Here is a 21,789-nt window from a genome sequence, read left to right on the forward strand (position 1 = left end):
TGGGAAAACTGGGGAAAAAGTAAGGCTGGGGCGGCAGTGTAAGATTCACATGTAATATATTTATCATGATGTCTAAGGAATACACACAATCAGGATAAGAACTACATGGTACACCCACAAATATATAAGCATATCTATTACATTTTATATGTCTAACATCGGCATCTCTATCTGTGGTGCTTTGCTTTTTGTGTCTTTGTGACATAGAACAGATTGGGGAAGGCTCCATATGTGAGCTTTGTGGTGGGCATTTAGGATAAGAGTAGTATATTAGGGTTCCTAGAATATTTCAGGTTTGAAAATGCAGGATTAGATTGAAAAGAAAGCTTGCACAAGTGTGGTGTAAGACATATTATTTTAAGCCATTGTCCAACTTTGAGCCGACCCCAACCCAGAGTTTTGCACCCTTACATATACATGACAAAATTTCCAATGAAGGAAGAGAGCAAAATTAGATCAATGAGAAAGGACAGAAGAAAGAACAAAAAATAAAAAAGTAGAAGAAACTTACAATAATGTCAAATTAATACACACATACACTGCAAAGTAGGCCTACTTTTGTCATGTGACACTACTAAAGAGGGATAGAAAGCACAATTCTGCTCTGAGGAAACAGCTTGTAATTCCATGGATTTTCATGATAATTGACAAATAATTAAAGCACAATGCTGCTCATATTGCACGGAATATGTCTTAAAATAGGTTCCATTCAACTACTCAAACTTGATTCATGATATTTGAGTTTACTACTTCTATTATCATAGCATACAGAAGCATAAATTTGGGTAAAAAACACATTCATCATGAAAGATATTTCATCCCACTTTCTTCAAACTCACCCCTGAATTATAAAGAAGCTGAATGACACGAATAGGAGCCGAAATCACATCTTCAGATTTGTACACACTTTCCATTGGGAGATTTTGTTCCAGAATCTATAACAATAAAATCATTTTTACTAATTGACAAAAGTAAAAATAGAGGGGTAAAATGAAAGCTATTACAACTCTGGTAGGGCACCTTTAGCCAAGTAGAACTTATCCTTCTCTCAAGGGAAGAGGACAGGCCAACCCATTTTGGTGGGGTTTGTGAAGCCAGAGTACTTCAACCAATTGGTTGGGGAAAAAAGTGAAAAAGAAAAAAAGAGGATCCCTGGTGAAAAACAAATATACAAGAATACCTTCAAATTATCACCAAAGAGTTTAATTTGAGCTGTTGCTTTGTCATCTCGAACTCCAATAAATGCTTCAAATGTAGCCTACAATTAAATGCAGTGCAACTATTAAGCTACATCTGCTACGTAAGTAAAGTGAAGAAAAACATGATACCTCCGTTTACATCTTGTGCTGTCTAAAAAGTTTAGTTTTGTTTGACGAATCCTCTTGCCACGCATCTTTCAGAAAATGTGACATTATCCTTGCTTGAGCAACCATTTCACGTACAGAATACAACTAATCTCTATTTAAGCATTATTACTTTGAGAAATGCTAGGTATGCACTTTATTTATTTATTATTATTATTTTTTAAGTAATTCATTTCATTGAAAAGTAATTCCTTTCTCTTCCAGACATATGAATTAACTTGTGCTCAATGGGATATTAAATATCTGAGACCACCAAAAAGAGACAAATATCAAGCCTAAGGTTTACATGTTTTGCACCACAGACCATTATTATCTTATAATGCAAATTGATATTTCATGATTAAATTTTACTTTCATGAATCAATTACCCAGAGTTCCAAGGATTCATACATTCCTACAAAAGCTTTGAACAATAGAAATATGCAAGAACTAGATAAATTATAAACCATCCAGAAAGGAAACATTTTAGACTAAAATATTAAAATATGCAGTCTATCGAACTTTTTCATTGCTAAGCAACGCGATGGGACTTGAATGCATAACCTCAATGCCCATTCCCGTTCTTACGGGGGTGGAGGAACCTAAAGGACATGGCACATACAGTATACCAAAGTTAAGTTTGTAAACAACCTCAATCTTAACTACATTTAAAGGTGATGAACATGAGAGCTACATGAACAGGTGATCTATATAAATAATACCTTGTACCCAAAAAGCGCATCTTCATATGTCTCATAGGGACCAATAGTAACATCCAGCTTGGAGTCCTACACCAAAAGGAACATAAGGTCATAACAAATTTGGAGGTTTTTAACAGTTTCCAAATAAAGCAACATTGACAGTTAAAAAAAATGCTCTTATAAATAGCTCTTTCTAGAAACAGCAGTCTAGCAACTACAAAGAACTGGATGCTATTCAGAGAATAGCTACATGAAGCTTCAAGAATTGAGTCTTTTTGTGTTTCCTATATCATTATATCCTTTCTCTTTTCCTATATCAACATATGTTTTACATTTTAATCCTAACATGGATGTAAAAGTTCAATCAGATGCCTTGACTAGATTCTTGTAACTTGGTAATAGGTAATACAAACTCATTACTCTTGTGCTTTCTCCTAAGCCTAGCCTATCTGCTTTTCTATAAGTAAAGTCCGATTCAGTGGAAATGCAATCAGCTCAAAATAGATAATGCCAAAGAACCATTCTGGATGAAAAAAAATTATAGAAATCAACAAAAATGGTGATATAGGAATGCAAAACCCTAAAAAATAAGACAAACAATGAGAAAGAAAAAAAAGTAACTTTGCATATGGCAAACTACATTCTCTATACATGAGGGACTAATGTTACTCTCAACCAACTTGATAGATCCAAATGAACTTTTATTCTGGTGCTTCAATATTGGTCCAAAAGTTTTACAGAAATGGACATCATCTCCAAAGGGCATTGGCTTAGCGCTTCAATTATCCAAAAAAGATGGTCCTTTTCTGGTCTAATCAACTACTAGTTCTAGTTCAAATCTCAAAGCATTCCTTCTTTTCTTTTTTCCTTTTTATGGGCTGAATATCCAAAAGCATTTACATGCAGCTTTCCAAAACAAGACATTGTAATTTGAAATCACTTAGCAATAAATAATTGGAAAAAAATTTAAGCTTACTTGTCACTTGTTCCTGGATAAATATTCATCTATAACAATAGTCGGACACAATTGAATTTATATCAATTCTAAAAATTGATGTCCTTAGAACATACTAAGAGAACTTAACAGCGAATCAGTAATAACAGGTGAAAGAATCAGTGCAATCCATTAAAAAATAAGGATGAAGAACTAAAGCGTGTGTTTGTCTTTGTGTGTGTGTGAGAGAGAGAGAGAGAGAGAGAAAGAGAGATTAAACGGGCATGTTGATGAAATCTTTTACTTTCTAGGAGACTTTCTGATGTACAGGACAAAACCAAGAAGAAGATGAGAATGTTAATACTTCAAGCTGGTTTCTCAATATCAAATTTTACATACTAGAAAACTTGCACGAATGAAGTTATTTCAGAAAGAAAATATGTATAATATATATATCATTCTCCTTATGCATACAACTTTGTGCTGGCATCACATGCATTATAATGCACAGAATTACGAAGGAGAACTAAGCACTAAGTACAAACCAACTCCATCCAGGCTAAATCTGACTCATAATAATCATTCGAAAGGAAAGCACTGGCTTTGCTATGCAGCAATCTCTTCAAACTACAAAAGGCACGAAAAATTCAGCAAACATTTGGAAGCAGAATAAAAATCGGCATATGCTTAACCAATGAACTATCAACAGAAATCTGATAACATATTACCTAGGGGAGCTGGTCAAATCCCCAGCTTTATGCAATAATTCAGCTGCTCTTTTGAGGAAAGGATTATACTCTTGACAGAAAGGAACGAAGTACAGGTCATGGGTGGAACTGACCATACGATTTGTTTTATCAACCGTATCATTAGAAAGAGGGGATTCTAGACCAAATTCACTATGTCTTTTGATAACATTAAAAAAGCCGGTTGCATCTTTTTGTTGATTCTCTGTTAGACTGCCCTTCCATAATTCAAATTCCTGTAAAAGAGAAACATATTTGTATTATGTATGTAAAACACTTTTCTTCTTTTTTTTTCTTTTTTCTTTTATGCATTACATGAACTTCCCAACAAATACCGTTTTGTCCATGTCAGGAGGATAGAAGTTTGCACCAGGTGGTTTCACCTCGGGAAATGCAGCTCTATACTCAAGACCCTTCCACCCAGTAACTTGCCTTGTGGCCTCAGGACGCAACTTTATAGCCGAATCTGCAGTTGTCAAAAATGCCACATTCTCATCAAGGCAAGACCTGTTGATAAGAATGATATTAGAGGATTTTCTTTTAAAACAACATACTGCGACCTGTAAAAAATTGAATAACTTCACTGTAGAGAGATGCTTGGAAATGCAATTTACTAACATTAATTAACTAAAAAATCTTTTGTTTTCTCTTTTATTATTTTACTCATTTTCGCCTCTTACCATTCCATGGAATCATCAGTTGCATACACTTCAATATAGATAGAGACATGTTAAATGGAATAAATTGACAAGTGCACACAAACAAAGCAGCTCGCTATCTCACGATTTGTGTCACCAAGCTAACTCCCTATACTCTATGTCAAAGCATTAGATTCATCTGTGTCCATAGATTATAATTAGGGTAAACTACATTTACCCCCTTCTAACTACCACTCTATTCGTAATGTCCCCCCAATGTTTTAGTTTTTGCAATGTTCCACCAATCTACCATTGGGGTTGCGATGTCCCCATTCTACGGCCCTAAATGACAAAAAATACCCCAAATCTACAATTTCCTGAAATTTTTCCTTTTTTCATGTGTGTGTGTGTGTGTTTTTATTACTTATTTTTCCTGAATTTTTTCCATTTGTCATTTTGAGCGTGAAAGGGGGACATTACAAACCCAATGGTAAATTGGGAAGGATATTGCAAAAAATGAAACATTGGGAGGACATTGCAGATAAGATGGTAGTTTTTTTTTTGGGTAAATAATGTCATATCATTGAAAAAGCGCAGAGGGGTGCAACTCTAGAACATATGAAGTATACAAGAGATCCCCTAAAATGAGGAAAAATAAGAGCATAAATTTAAAAACTCTGCAAAAGTAACACAACTCAGGCTATGATGAGCCGATATCCATAAATATATAAAGTGTTAAGCACATTTCCTCGCAACTCCAACACCGATGTTTCTACATCTTCAAATTGCCGAGCATTCTTTCCTTGCCAAAGACGCCACATTAAGCACAAAGGGACATGCCTCCAAATTGTCTTACCTCGACCACACCCCAGTGAATCGCCCCAGCTAGTCAACAAATCCAGCATATGTCTCGGCATAACCCACTCCACCCCAAACAAAGTAAGAAAGTAGCTCCATATATATCATGCAACATCGCAATGACATAAGAGGTGGTCAATGGATTCCCACTCTTCTTGCAAATACAACACCACTCAATCACCACGACATTTCGCCTACGCAAAATTGTCATGTGTCAAAATTTTTCGTAAGGCTACTATCCACACAAAAAACGACACCTCGACGGAGCCTTAACACGCCAAATACGCTTCCAAGGAAAAGAGGAACCCTCTTGGCTAGCTAACACTTTATAGAATGACTTCACTTCAAATTGCCCCCTCTTCAAAAGGGCTCCAAACTAGCCTGTACTTCGCTCCATGTCGAAGCGGATGAGAATACAGCCGCTCATAAAAAGAAAGTACCATCTCCACCTCCCAATCTTGTACTAGGCGCGTAAAGACAACATTCCATTGTGCAACTCCATCTTGAACAGACAAGTTATCTACCACCCATGTGATAATAGCTTAAAAGTGCTTATTTTTCCTATTAAAATAAGTATTATCATACTTTATTATAATTTAATTCTTGCATTTTATATTTAATTGTGGAATATTGTTCAAATATTAATATTAAGATTAAATGATATATTAATGCAAGAAATTGTGTTATGTAGGAATTACAAAAGAAATCAAAGAGTAAAAGCCAAGATATGGGTCAAAAGAAGAAGTCTATCCTATGCCCAAGATAGAGTCCAATGTGTAAAACAAGAAGAGGTGAAACCAAACTGCTGGACCCACGAATTGGATAAACATTCTAATACTACTACATGACAAAACCAAGAAGAAAAAGATGTCTTTGGCTCTTATAAAAAGAAGAAGCAGCGTTTTATTTCAAGTGTAAGAGAGAGACATGGAACAAATAGAAGACTTGGATTCTTATAGTTGTACAAATTCTAAAAGAATAATGACTCTTATCTCTATAAGAGAATCAACACGGCAACAAACAAAGGACCCAAAAATTTGCAGAAAAAAACGACGCACAACACAAGAGGAGAATTTTCTGCGGCCTTTCTTTCTATTTATTTTCTATTTATGATTTTTAATACTTAAATCTCTAGCTAAGGCTAGGGGTGAAACCTAATATTTTTATTATGTGTTCTTGAGACTATTTTATTTGTTCTTCATAGGTTAATGATTAAATGTTAGGGATGATTTTTATTTGAAAGTAATTTAATGAGACAAGTTTATTTTGATTCATTATGATTTTTGTTTATATCAAATACTTACTTTGTTTGATTTGTTATGATTCAAAAATATATTGAATGTTTAATTTATTGTAACATGTTTTTGAAATCAAATTCTCAATCAATCCATGTTTAATTTATTTTATATTTACTTTGTGCTTAATTGTTTTATTTTTCGATTAGGAGAGTTGATTCTTTACCAAGTTGAATTAAAAATATGTCTCAGGAATACGTAATATAATACTAGGTGGATCTCTGAACCTTAGCGTTGTCATTAATTTTCTCCGATTTACTTTTTATTAATTTAGTTTAGTTAATTTAATTTTAGTTTACAATCCCTTCTTTGCTCCACTTTTTAGTGGAAAAACGACTCAATTTACTTTTCTGTACAATAATAGGAATTTTACTAAGTATCTACCATTCCCTGTGGATCGACCTCGTACTTACCGAGAATTTATTACTTCGCGACAACCTGCACTTGGGTTTGCACACTTAAGTTGTCAACACCATGCGTCTTTTTATCGAGCAATACTGAACAAAGCTGGATAAAATAGCTTCAACGGACTATCCCCGCACCATTTGTCATGCCAAAACCGTACATTAGATCCAACCTCCACAACTATTTCCCCAACAGAACTCGATTAAATTGAATCAAATTTAGAACTCCCAACTCACCTGACTTTATTGGAGTACAAATCCTGTTCCAGTTTACTAAATGAAATTTTACCACATCCCCATTGCCACCCCATAAAACATCCCGTTGAAGTCTCTCAAGTCTAGTAGCCACACTCACAAGAATAGGGAACAACAACATGTAATACGTAGGAAGGTTGGGATTACAATTCCAATGTTTACTAGGTCAAAATGGGCAGTCAATAGAAATCCAAAATTCTGTTTCAGGAAGTTTGATTGATAGTTGGATAATCCACATTGAGCGTTTTGGAAATTGCACATGAATCATGAGGGCTCGAGTTACATCCAACAAATAACAATTCTTACAGACATCAACCCCATTTTGTTGTGGGGTGTAAGCACAAGAGGTCTAGTGAACAACACCTTTTTTAGTAAGAAAAGTGGTAAGGGGGTGAGATAAGTATTCTTTAGCATTATCAAACCGGAGTGTATGAATGTGCTGGGCAAACTAAGTCTTAATCTATTTATGGAAAAGCTGAAAATGGAGAACTTAGAATGATTTTTCATTAAGAATCACTGTGACGGTACCGAGAGCCACTGTGGAGCATTGAGAACCACCATGGGACACCGTAAATCAACACAGAAACTGTTGACTTGCCTAGACATCGCCGAGAACCACTGTGAACCTCTGTGAACTTCTGTAAACCAACACAACTGAGATACATAGCAGCTGGAAACCACCACAAACACCACTATGCTATGAAAAGAGTCACAGAAAATGCTGACCAACAACAATTAACACCCTAAGTATATTCCTTTCATCAGGAACTTAAAACCCACAGCAGCCATGAACAAGATTCTGCTGTCATTATGAGAACAAAAATGTCAACTGCAGTGATGAAGATGGCAGTAACCCAAGTCGTCTTCAAACACTGCACTACATTATAGAAATGCTAAAAGTATTTAATTCAGATGACCGAACACAGACACCAGAAAATGAGAAGAGGAAAAAAACTGGAAAATGAAAGGAAGGAAGAAAGAAGTTTAGGCAACAGAGGCAAGGGAGTGATCACCCAAGCTCTGATACCATGTTAGAAACACAATAGGAGAAGAAGTTAGAAAGAAGGTCTATTTTCATATTTCTGCAGCCCTCAATCCATTCCAAATATATAGGAGAATTAGGTAAATATGATTGGGGGAATATTCTGAAGATGACAGCTGGTAGGGACAGCTGGCCTTCTAGAATAGTACAGAATATTCTAGCATTTTAACATATATAAAATCGAAGCCTAGAACCCCATCTTCTGAAATTTGGCATTTGTAAGTCAAGGGAAGACATTTACCACAGGTTGCTAAAATGACGGTCAATCTGTATCCTATTCTTCAGGTATAGTTTTTACAATTCAGCAAGTGATATTTGTCCTCTCTCTCTCTTTCTCTGCCTCCCCACTTCCCGTGCCAATTAAATGAGTTATATTAGGTTTATTCTTCTTTCATGCCTTATATTATTCAAAAATATTAAAGACTTAAGTACAATTTTATTCTAACTTTTCATATCTATAGCAAACACTCTCTACAATAAACATTTTAAGCAATGACTTCCCATGCATTTCATGGGTAGTGCATTCTTGATATTTGCATTCCCTAACTAATCCAAGGAATAAGGATATTATAAAATGAAGCTCAAAGAAGGATTCTGTCTCTATTAGCAAGGGCTATCTCACAGTGAAGGATTGAATACTCTTTTTAAAGTTTAAGGGTCTTGCCTGAGAAAAGAACAAACTTGATTCATAATTTTAATCAAAATATTCATATCTTAATAAGCATTCTATAAGAAACATTTTAAACAATGACATTCCGTGCATTTCAAGGGTTGCGTGAGTGTGTATTAGCAAGGGCTATCTCACAGTGAAGGATTGAATACTCTTTTTAAAGTTCAAGGGTCTTGCCTGAGAAAAGAACAAACTTGATTCATAATTTTAATCAAAATATTCATATCTTAATAAGCATTCTATAAGAAACATTTTAAACAATGACATTCCGTGCATTTCAAGGGTTGCATGAGTGTGTTGTGTGTGTGTGTGTAAACACCACAGAAATAGCTTAAAGTGAGTCACATTGAGGAAGACTTACCATGGACTCTTATTAATCACATAATACATCCATTTTAACTTGTCTAATTCTGATGCATCAGCATGCTCCTTCAGCCAATCTCTTAGAACTGGATTACTACACCAAACCTGAATAAAAATAAAAACTTAAAATAAGTACAATAACTTTAGTATGAGGCACCAATTCTGTTAACATAAATGTACTAACCGATTGAGTGATATTTTCGAATTACAGCAACCCCAATTAAGTCCAAATGAGACATTCCAAAAGAAACTAGTTACTTCATTGTTTAAACATGTACATGATATAAAGATCCTTATGTGGCATTTCAGAAGTGGAAACTATGCTTTGCATTGATACCACAAGATCCCATTTATTCTGCATGTTACCATTTTTTTTAAATCTCTCTCCCAAAATAAACAAACAATACTTTAGAATGATAAGATGCATTCACATATTCACCTATCTTGTGTCGTCTCACATCGCCTGGGTATGGGAATGGAGATGTGCTTATATGTATATTCCCATCCTTCTTGACACATGCAACATTAATCTACCACTATGATATGTCACTTCCTTGGGTTATTCGTAGTGATGATCTTTATGAACCCTATCGACCAAGCAAAGAACGCCAATGTTAAAGGAACTTTATTCTACCAAATACACCTCCAAGGGAAAGGAGTACTATCATGGGAAATTATAACATTGTAGAACGATCTAACATCAAATAACCCTCTCTTGGAGGGGACCTAACAAAGCTTGTGTACACCTCCGTCTCAGTCTGAAAGAGTACAACATATTAAGAAACGAGTTCAGGAAATCCACCTCTCAGTCATGCGTTGCTCTGGTAAAATTAACGTTCCATTGTTTGGAGTCACTAGAAAATTCCAAATGATCAGCCATAGAAGCATCCTTAAATCAAACAATACTGAATAACTCCAGAAAATCTACCTTAAATGTCTAATCCCCACACCAAACGTCATGCAAAAATCTAATCTTAAGAGCTGTCACCCACTTCAAATCTAGTATGACTAAAGAACCTCCCCCCCCTCCCCCCCCACCCCGAGCCCCTCATATTTTTCCATAGACCACACCATACGACACATGCGCATCATTAGAACACCATACACCTCATGAACTGCCATATTTAAAATCAACTTCCACCCTCTACAAAGCCTCTCCCTTATTTACATATATCACCATAGTCACTTCCTCAATAGAGCTTGGTTGAACATCAGTAAATTTTGGACCCCCAACCACCCTTAGTGATTGGAGAATAGACCTTAGACTAGCTTACTAGGTGAAATTTGAACTCTTCACAAACACCAACCCATAAGAAGCCCCGTTGTAACTTCTCTATGCGACTGTCAACACAACATGGAGAGAAAAAAGAGACATGAAGTAAGTAGGCAAATTAGATAAAGTGCTCTTAATCAAGGTAATCCTCCCAGGCTCCCACCCTTTGACAAGTACATCCTCTTCAAACTAGCCAAACGACACTCTATCTTGTCTACAATGCCGTCCCAAATAGATTTGGCATTAAAAGAAGCTTTCAACGGATGACCTGATTACTTCATAGGCAAAGAAGAGACCTTACAACCCAACGAATGTTTCCCTCCTTATTTTGTGCATAATCATGTTTTTAAGTTTTAGTGTGAAACTTGTGAACTTGATAAACATCATCAGGTGTCATTCTCTCCTAGTATAACCAAGAGCAATGTGCCTTTTGTTTTGGTTCACACTGATGTTTGGGCTCCTTCACTGGTGGTCTCTTTATCTGGTTATCGGTGGTTTGTGTTTTTTACTCTTGATTTCTCTTAAACCACTTGGGTCTATGTGTTAAAAGATAAAAGTGAGGTGTCCTCTGTTTTTCAGATATTTCACCGCATGATTCAAACCCAATTTAATGCCTCTATCATAATTGTTCATTCCGACAATGGGGTGAGTATCTCTCTGTAAACTTAAAGAGTATTAGGGTAAAATGCCTTAAGCACTTGATGCCTAAGTCTTGGTATTGCTATGGTAACATAGAAGTATTACATGGTGCCGTGTATGGTAGTCTATAATTACAAAGGTTCTATTCTATAAATACATAGTCTAAGAATGGTAAGTGGTATCTTGTCCTAAAGGCAATATAGCTGTTTGAGAGAGATAGAAATAAAGAGAGGATCCGGAGGTGTGCTAGCCGTTGTAGGTTTGATTTGGTGCGGATATTCTGCTGTCTAGTTTAGGAAGTCTTCCTTGAATCATGGCTGACGGCTCTAGGGTTTGTCTGCTGTCTCCAAGAGTGGCTGAAGTTGTAGAGTAGGGTTCGTGTGTTGTAGTGGCAGCTGAGGGCTGTTCGGGTAGGCTTGTATCCTTAACACCCCCCCGCAAACCGATGGGAGGAACGACCGGAAGTTTGTCATGCAAGAAGCAGAACCGATCGACAGTAAGGCCTTTGGTGAAGATGTCAGCAACTTGTTCCAGGGTGGAGAGATAACTGAGTTGAATGTTGTGGTTGGTGACCTTTTCGAGGATGAAATGAACATTAACTTTCATGTGTTTGGTTCGTGCATGGGACACGGGTTTGGTGGCCAGGGATAGGGCGCCAGAATTGTCACACCAGATGGTTGGTGGTGAAGGTAGTGGAATCTGTAATTCACGGAAGAGCATGAGAAGCCAGTAGAGGTTGGCAGTGGTGAGGGGCATGGCGCGGTATTCGACTTCAATGCTGGATCTTGAAACAAGATGCTAATTTTGGGCGGACCATGAAATGAGGTTTGGAGCAAAGAAGATACCAAACCCAGTTGTGGAGCGGTGATCATCGGGATTGCTTGCCCAATCTGAGTCACAAAAACCTGTGAGTGTGATGGGAACTTTGGTGTAGTAGAGGCCGGAGTCAATGGTGCCCTATAAGTAACGAAGGACACGTTTTGCAGCAGTCCAGTAGACGGAAGTGGGGGCATGCATATGCCAGCATAGCTGGTTGACGTAGTAGGCAATGTCCGGGCAAGTGAGGGTAGCATACTGAAGAGCACCAACAATTTGACAATATTCGGCTGGGTTGGAGAGGACTTCACTAGCAAATCTAGACATCTTGGCACCAGAGATGCAGGGCGTGCGGTAGGGCTTGGAGTCGGTCATGCCAGCACGGTTGAGAAGGTCTTGAATGTACTTGGATTATCGGAGATGTAAACCATGGGAGTCCCAATTGGTTTGGATGCTGAGGAAGTAGGATAAAGGTTTGAGGTCCATAGCGAAGTCGACTTGAAGTTTGGCAATGATGGTTTGCATGGTAGCCGCATTGTTACCTGTAACAATTATATCATCCACATAGACTAAAAGAAAAATGTGAGAACCGTGAGTGTGGTAAGTAAATAAAGAGGGATTAGCCTGAGAGCTAGTGAAGCCAATATCTAATAAAGAGTGTGAGAGCCGTGTGAACCAGGCCCGAAGGGCCTGTTTTAGGCCATAAAGTGCTTTGTGCAATATGCACACATGGTCAGGGAACTTAGGGTCCACAAACCCTTGTGGTTGTTCCATGTAAACAACTTCGTCAAGAAGTCCATGAAGAAAGACATCTAGTTGTTTGATATGCCAATCAAACTGGACGGCCAAGGCAAGAAGTAAACGGATAGTAGCCGGTTTAATGATCGGACTAAAAGTATCATGGTAGTCAATCCCAAAAAGTCGGTCAAATCCTTTGGCGACAAGGCGGGCCTTGTAGCGTTCAATGCTGCCATCGGGGTTTTGTTTTATCTTGAACTCCCACTTGTTGCGGACAACATTGTGGTGCCAAGGTCGGCGGCATAAGGACCAAGTGTGGTTGGATAATAAGGCTTGGAATTCGATGGTCATGGCAATAACCCATTCAGGTTTGGAGGCTGCCTAGCGATAAGAGGAAGGTTCAGGGGGAAGACTGACAGAGGTGTAGGTGACGAGAGGATGGTTTGTGGCATGAAAGGTGGTGAAACCAGGATAGGATCTGGCTTTAGGGACCCTGTTTGGGAACGTGTAACAAGACAGTTGCTAGGGACAAGGAGATTGTTTGGGAGAGGAGGGGCTGGGCCAGTAGTAGAAATGGGTTCAGGAGGCAGAGTGGGAGGAGGAGAGGTTGTGTTGGCTATGGGAGAGGGATGGTGAGTGGGAGTAGCAGATGTAGATGTGGGAGAGGTGGGAGTCGGGAAAGAGGGGGCAGGGGTAGGAGAGGTAGGGGCAGGTGGGGAGGGTATGGTGGAGTGGAGAGGGGATACGGTTACTGGTTGAAAAAGAATGGGAACTTCAGGAGGTGTGATGATTTTACAAGAACCTTGAGAAAGTGAAGGAGTTTTGGCTGGAAATTTGGACTCATCAAAAACAACGTTGCGGGAAAGATAGACTTTTTGTGATTGAGGATCAAGACATCGGTAGCCACGTTGATTGGCACCATACCCGAGGAAGATGCAAGGCTTGCTTCGAAAAGATAGTTTATGGGCAGCATAAGGACGAAGTAGGGGATAGCATAGACAACCAAAGGTGCGTAGAAGTGTGTAATCGGGCTCTTTCTTGAAGAGTTTGAAGAAGGGTGAGGTATGTTGTGTGACAAGAGAAGGGAGACGATTGATAAGGAAGATGGAAGTAAGAAAGGAGTCGACCCAATATTTAGGAGGTAATCTGGATTGAGCCAACAGCGTTAAGCCGGTTTCAACTATGTGTCTATGTTTCCTCTCAGCAATTCCATTTTGTTGAGGTGTGTGGACATGTGAGATAATGAAAAATAAAATGGTTGCTTAAAAACTGTTTGAATTTAGTGGATGTGTATTCTCCACCATTGTCAATTTGAAAATATTTAATAATAGTAGAGAAAAGGTTTTCAACAATTAACTTAAACGTAATAAAGCACTGAAAAACTTCACTTTTATGCATAATAGGATACAACCACATAAATCGATTGTATTTATCAATATACAAAACATAATACTTGCATCCACTTAGGGATGGAACTGGAGAGGTCCAGACATCGAAGTGTATTATTTGTAAAGGACTCGGGGAACTCCTATTGGACTCGGAAAAAGGTAGTTGCTTGGACTTGCCAAGTTGACATGACTCACACACATTGGATAGACTGACAGAACCGAGAAGAGGGAGATGCTGATGATGAAGTAAATGCTGGAAAATAGAGGTAGAGGGGTGGCCGAGTCGTTGATGCCAAACCATGTCACTAGTTTTAACACCAAGAAGAGCCGTGAACCCGCTACGTTTATTCAAGAACTTAGGATGTAATTTGATAAGGCACAACCCATTTTCACTGAGGCCGTGGAGTAGCACCATCCCTGTCAAGTTGTCCTTCCAAGTGAAATCAACATCAATGAGATCAAACCAATATTTATTATCTTTACAAAATTTATTAATAGAAAGTAGATTTGCAAAAGCGGAGGGGCAATGTCCAATATTGGAAAGAAGAAAATTAGATGATGGAGTAGTAGAAGAGTGAACAAGAGAAGAACCAGTTTGTGTAATATGCAAACCTGCACCATTTCCGACGCCAACAGTGTCGACGCCATCGAAGGGCTTAGCATCGGTGAGGAGGGAAGAATCGGGAGTGACATGTGTATTCGCACCAGAATCAGCAAGCCAGTAGTGATTGGCAAGTTCTTCATTAGTTTGAGCAGTCATGGCAGCAAGTTCCATGGGCGGGTGTCAGCCTTGGTAGGAGTAGTCCATGCAATGATAGCAGTCCAAGGCACGGTGACTGCTTTTCCCACAAATCTGACAAGGGGGGAGTACTATCGTGGAGGTGGGGCAGCACTAGAAGGATTGTAGTTGGCAGAGGAATTATGAGATTGGGTGGGTGAGAATTTCTGGGAGAGAAGGAGGGGGTATGGTATGAGTTGTGGGGAGAAGAGTGACGAAATTGGCCAAGGGGTCTTGGTACAAACCTGGGTTTATGGAAGGTATTGGGGCTGTTTCTAAAGGCTGTTGGACTGTGAGGTGGGCAGGATCGATGGGCATGAAGAGCAAACGAACCTGCTTCCGGATTGAGGGCTTGCTGTTGGTTTTGGAGAAGAATTTCATGGCTCAGTAATTCAGTTTGAAAGTCATGAAAGGTGGTTTCACGATCTGCAAGGTAAAGGCAGTCACAAAGGAGTTATAGGTAGGATTGATTCCATTAATAACAAGTGAGATGAGGTCATAATCTTCAACAGGTTTGCCTATGGCAAAGAGCTCATCAGCCCAAGATTTGGCTTGATTGAGATATTCGGTGCAGGTTTTATTCCCTTGCTGCAAGCTTTATAACCGACGCTTGAGATGGGAAATTCTGGATTTTGATTGGGCGGCAAAACGTGTTGCCAAGTTGCTCCAAGCTAGCCGTGATGTTTTTAAACCGTACATCGAGGGCACCAAGGAGGGAGCAAGAGTAATGAGATTCAGCAATTGCTGATTTTTGCGCAGCCATAAAACATAGGCTAGATTTGAAACTTGAGCATCACCAGCTGCATTGGTGATGAGTTTTGGGGGACATGAGTCCGACCATCTAGTAGGCTTTGGAGTTCATAACCACACAAGATGGGTTGGAATTGAGCAACCCATCCGAAATAATTAGGTCCCTCCAATTTGATGCTTCCAAGTTGTGTGACATTGGGCATGATCTCAAAGCGGCAGGATTGATGGCCATGGATGAACATTGGCTGTTGGTTGGGTCTGATACCATGTAAACTTAAAGAGTATTAGGATAAAATGCCTTAAGCACTTGATGCCTAGGTCTTGGTATTGATGTAGTATATATAGAAGTATTACATGGTGCCGTGTATGGCAGTCTATAATTACAAAGGCTCTATTATATAAATACATAGTCTAAGTATGGTAGGTGGTATCTTGTCCTAAAGGCAATATAGCTGTTTGAGAGAGATAGAAATAAAGAGAGGATCCGGAGGTGTGCTAGCCATTGTAGGTCTAGTTTAGGAAGTCTTCCTTGAATCATGGCTGAGAGCTCTAGGGTTTGTCTGCTGTCTCCAAGAGTGGCTGAAGCTGTAGAGTAGGGTTCATGTGTTGTAGTGGCGGCTGAGGGCTGTTCGGGTAGGCTTCTATCCTTAACACTCTCTAGTAGTCTTGGTAACCTTTTTCATGATACTCCCCAGCAGAATGGAGTTGTTGAGCAGAAAAATCGACATCTTCTTGAGATAACTCGGTCCTTAATGATTGATATGCATGTCCCTAAATCTTATTGGGGTAATGCCTTATTCACTGCAACATATCTCATCAATAGAATGCCCTCATGTGTCTTAAATTTTAAAACACCTCTTGAAGAATTGTCTCCACCTTTATCTACTTCCAAATGTGTCTCTCCAAAGATGTTTGGTTGTGTCTGTTTTGTTCACATTCATGGTCTGACTCAGCGTAAATTAGATCCCCGTGCTCTCAAATGTATTTTCGTGGGTTATTCCCCTACTTAGAAGAGGCATAAATGTTATCATCCTCCTTCTCGAAAGCATTTTGTCTCGATGGACGTTACCTTTTTTGAGTCACAATCATATTTTTCATCCACCCAAACTTCTCTTCAAGGGGAGAGTTCAAATGAAGAGAAGTTAGCTAAGAGTAGTCCTTTACTTGTCCCTACTCCTATACCAAAGTATGACAAACAACATCCGCTTGCTGATAAGTCTCTTGCTGATGAGTCGTGTGAGCCACCGCTAGTGACGAATCTGAGAGTTTACTCCAAACAAATGAAAAGAAGTAAGGCTATTCCTAATGCTACTTGCTGAACATGTGAGCTGGACTTAGGAATTAGTACTCCTACCTCTGATTTATATTCAATACCTTTTGTTGATTGTATGAATCTGCCTATTGCTTAGCGTTAAGGGGTCAAATCTTGTAGTTAACACCTATATTAACTTTTGTATCCTATCAACATCTTTCACCCTCGTATCGTTTCTTTGTATCTAAATTGCTTTCCGTGTCTATTCCTCAAAATTTACAGGGGGCAATTAGTGATCCAAACTGGAGGGAAGGGATGCAGGAAAAGATGAGAGCTCTACACAAAAATAACACATGGGAAGCTAGTTGAGTTGCCTAGGGGGAAAAAAGTGGTCGGATGCAAATGGGTGTTTACAGTGAAGCATCAAGCCAATGGGTCAGTGGAAAGATATAAGGCAAGATTGGTTGTTAAAGACTTCACTCAGACATATGGTATAGACTACGAGGAGACCTTTACCCCGGTAGCAAAGATGAATTCTATTCGAATCCTTCTTTCTCTGCTAGCGAATTCACATTGGCCACTTCAGTACTTTGATGTGAAAAATGCATTTCTTCATGGAGACTTAAAGGAACTCCCTCCTAGTCCCCAATTCCTCTCAACCAAAGGTAAAGTGTGAAAATTGAAGAAGGCCCTATATGGACTGAAAAAGTCTCTAAGGACTGAAATAGTCTCCTGAGCTATGCAAAGATTTGGCTATAACCAAAGTCATGTGATCATACACTATTTATCAAACATTCTTTTTAATCAAACATTCTATAAAGGGAAAGGTAGATGCCTTGATTGTTTATGTTGATAATATCATGTTGAATGGTAATGATAATGAGGAGATACAGAGATTGAAAAATTATCTGGCCAGTGAATTTAAGATAAAAGACCTAGGCAATTTGAAATACTTTCTTGGTATTGAAGTATCAAGATCAAGACATGGTTTCTTCCTCTCCCAACGGAAATATGTTTTTGATCTACTTAATGAAACGCGGATGCTCGGTTGTAAGACTGTTGACAATCCAGTAGAGCAGAATAAAAAGTTAAAAGAAAGTGATAAGAGTCCTCTAGTGGATAAAGGCAGGTACCAATGGTTTACTGGTTAACACACTCGCCCAGACATTGCCTATGCAACAAGTGTAGTGAGCCAGTTTAGGCATTTACCCTGGGAATCTCATATGGAAACAGTTTACAGAATACTTCAATATTTGAAGTCTGCACCAGGGAAAGGGTTGTTGTTTGCCCGACATTATCATTTAAAAGTAGAAAGTTATACAAATGCAGATAGGGCTGGGTCAGTCATAAATCGAAGATCTACTTCAGGGCACTACACTCTTGTGGGAGGAAATCTAGTTACTTGACGTAGTAAGAATCAATCAATGGTTGCTAGATCTAGTGCAGAAGCTGAATTCTGAGCATGCCCCATGGGATATGTGCGTTATTATGGTTGAAGATTCTACTGAAAGAACTTCAAAATGATTGCAAGGAGCCTATGAGCCTATACTATGACAATAAGGCCGCAAATAGTATTGATCATAATCCAGTTCAACTTGATCAAACTAAACATATTGAAATTGATAGACATTTTATCAAGGAAAAATTGTGTGTAGGGTTGATTTGTATAACTTATGTGAAGACAAGGGAGCAACTTACGGATATTTTAAAGAAAGGTGTGGCCAATAATGTTCTTCATTCAACATTGTGCAAGCTGAGCATGCGAGATATCTTTACCTCAGCTTGAGGGAGAGTGTTGAAGATATGTCACCGATATGATTTGATTTCCAGATTTGATTTCCTTTCTATACATGTTCTCATTTATTGTAATTCCATATTAGTGTGTACTGCTTCTTTTAATAAACAAGTGTACATGTATCATTGAGGTATTGAGAAATAATAAGAATTCTTCCTTCTTATCTTTCATCATGGTATCGAGCCAAAGGTCCTGAACTCGAACCTTCACTCCGTATTAAATATTTCACGTGTTAGGCATCACCTATTAAAATGAGAGTTTGAACCTACACTCAAGGGGAAATGTTAAAATACTAAAAATTAAATGATTAGATTTATCAATTTCTATGAACTTAAACTTTAAGGATAAGTAGTGATTTAACAATATGTAGGTATACAAGCTTCTTATTATATCTTGGGAAAAATACACACTCCCCTCAAACTACCACCATTTTGTCAATGTCCCCCCAAACTATAAAAAATTGTCAATGTCACCCCCAAGGCCAGCAAAAAGACAAAAATAACATTAACAAAATTTCAATAAGACAAAAATACCCTTATAAATTCTTCAAAAAAAAAAAAGAAGAAAAGAAAATAAAAGATGGGGTTCTAGGGGGTGGTTCAACCATATCTAGTGCTGGCCGAACAACCCCATGGCCATTGGGGGTAATTCGGCCTCAAATTTTATTTATTTTTTCCCAAAAATGAGGGGTTGGTTGAACAACCCCCCTGAAATCTCCTCCTTTTTTAAAAAAATAATATATATATATATATATATATATATATATGATGGGTATTTTTGTCATTTGGGGGGGTAGGGGGGACATTGCCAATTTTTAGTAGTTTGGAAGGGACATTGACTCAATCTATAATTTGAGAGGGGGCATTGATGATGGGGTGGTAGTTTGAGGAAGGTATGTAGAATTTTTCCTATATCTTTTGATTTGTTTATGCACTACGGAAAACATTAATTGCTTTTTGGTTATTGTCAGTCAAAGAAAGGCATAAAAAACTAAATGGATCAAGAAAATAAACTCTCATTCTAAATTCCATCATATGCAAAGAAGAGAATCGTTGTCAAGTGTGCCAGACAACATGATAATCATGTTCATGCGCAAGTATCTAAATTCACTTAGATATATTAGAAGCATAAATATGTACATGTTGGCAATTGGCTAGATGGAATAAACTTTGTTTGTCTAAGGGTGGTCGGTTGACTCTGCTTAAAAGTACTCTCTCCAATCTACCTACGTATTACTTGTCGTTGTTCCTTATTCCAGTGGGCGTGGTTAAAAGACTTGAGAGACTTCAAAGGGAATTTTTATGGGGTGGCATTAGGGATGAGGTAAAATTCCATTTAGTGAATTGGAAAAGGATTTGTACTCCGATAAAATCAGGTGGGTTGGGAGTTCGCAACTTGATTCAATTTAATCAAGCTCTTTTGGGAAAATGGTTGTGGCGGTATGCTATGGAGAGAAAGGCCTTATGGAGATCGGTGATTGAAGCTAAATATGAGAGCATGAGGGGTGGTTGGCGTTCAAAAGAGGTATTGGGAACTTTTGGTGTGGTCGTTGGGAAACATATTAGAAGGGGGTGGGATAAGTTTTCCAACTTTGTTCGAATTGAGGTGAGAGTTGGGTCGAAAGTAAGTTTCTGACATTACATTTGGTGTGGGGATAGACCATTGAAGCTATGCTATTCGGTTTTGTTTAGTATTGCTTGGCATAAAGACACTTGGGTGGCAGATAACTTGTATTTTCAAGATGGAGTTATTCAGTGGAATGTCATCTTTACGCGATTAGTCCAGGATTGGGAGATGGAAATGGTACTCTCTTTCTTCGAGAGGCTGTATTCTTTCTAGGTTCAACATGGAGAGGAGGATAGGTTAGTTAGGAGCCCTTCCAAGAGGGGTCACTTTGAAGTGAAGTCGTTCTATAAGAGTGTTAATTAGCCAAGATGGTCTTTCATTTCCTTGAAAGAGTATCTGGTGTGTTAAGGCTCCGTCGAGGGTGGCATTCTTTATGTGGACAGCAGCCTTAGGAAAAATTTTGACGCATGATAATCTGCGAAAAAGGAACGTCGTCGTGGTTGAGTGGTGTTGTATGTGTAAGAAGAGTGGAGAGTTCATTGATCACCTTTTATTTCACTGTGAAGTTGCACGCGATCTATGGAGTTACATTCTCACTTTGTTTGGGGTAGAGTGGATTATGCCACGACGGGTGTTGGATTTGTTGACCAACTGAGGCAATTTTTTTGGGTACGGTCCAGAAAGGAAGTTTCGAGGCTAGTTCCGTTGTGTTTAATGTGGTGTCTTTGGCGTGAGAGGAATACTCGGCACTTTGAAGACATAGAGACATTGGTGTTAGAGTTACGGAAGATTTTGCTTAACACGTTATATATATGGATAGCGGCACATCATAGTTTGAGTGTTTTTACTTTTGCAAATTTTTTAAATTTATGTTCTTCTCTTTCTTCCTATTTGGGGTTCTCTTGTATACTCTCTGTGTACTAGAGTTGCGCCCCTCTATACTTTATTAATGATATGACATTACTTATCAAAATATATATATATATATATATATATATATATATATATATATATATATATATATATATAAATGTGTTGTGTCTATATATGTACGCATGCAACCTGTAGGGAAAATATTTCATCCATGATTTTTGCAGCCTTGACAAGTAAAACCAAAGAGTCCCTGTCTGCATCCATAAGCCCTGTCAACTGCATCAAGTTAAAATAAATATTAGAGATGTCATTTCCAATTCATAAGATGAATAAGGCAAACAAACAAAAAAAAAAAGGGCCAAAATATTAGCATGCTAAATTTCAGAATAAGATCAAATTAACAGTCTCAATAAACAAAAAGGAACATAAAGAATGCCACCCTCTTTCTATTAACTTTTAAATTACTTCAATTTAGTGTTCAACTCATACAAAGGAACATAAAGAGAAGTAACGTCTATAATAAATGCTAGGAATCGGGCTGCTACATACGGGCCCGTTTCCTTAGTCATTTAACAGGAAACCCAACTAGACGAAAGCCCACTCATGATTGGGTACTATCAACCTCTCTCAATCACGAGTGGACAATCCTGAGTAGCGATCAGGATATGCCAT

At 38.3% G+C, this 21,789-nt stretch overlaps 1 protein-coding gene across 1 annotated transcript in view; it reads right to left on the bottom strand.

The window, feature by feature from the left end:
- Positions 1-21,789, bottom strand: part of LOC133864794 (nudix hydrolase 3) — a 53,472-nt gene that overhangs the window by 8,629 nt on the left and 23,054 nt on the right. The window contains exons 7-14 of the mRNA XM_062301208.1: positions 21,307-21,393; positions 9,248-9,354; positions 4,060-4,231; positions 3,707-3,960; positions 3,524-3,605; positions 2,066-2,131; positions 1,181-1,258; positions 840-935 (exon numbers count right to left, since the gene is read on the bottom strand). Coding sequence (XP_062157192.1) covers positions 840-935; positions 1,181-1,258; positions 2,066-2,131; positions 3,524-3,605; positions 3,707-3,960; positions 4,060-4,231; positions 9,248-9,354; positions 21,307-21,393 — 942 coding nt within the window. The remainder of the gene's footprint in view (positions 1-839; positions 936-1,180; positions 1,259-2,065; positions 2,132-3,523; positions 3,606-3,706; positions 3,961-4,059; positions 4,232-9,247; positions 9,355-21,306; positions 21,394-21,789) is intronic.

Source organism: Alnus glutinosa, chromosome 3, assembly GCF_958979055.1.
Source record: "Alnus glutinosa chromosome 3, dhAlnGlut1.1, whole genome shotgun sequence".
NCBI lineage: Eukaryota > Viridiplantae > Streptophyta > Magnoliopsida > Fagales > Betulaceae > Alnus > Alnus glutinosa.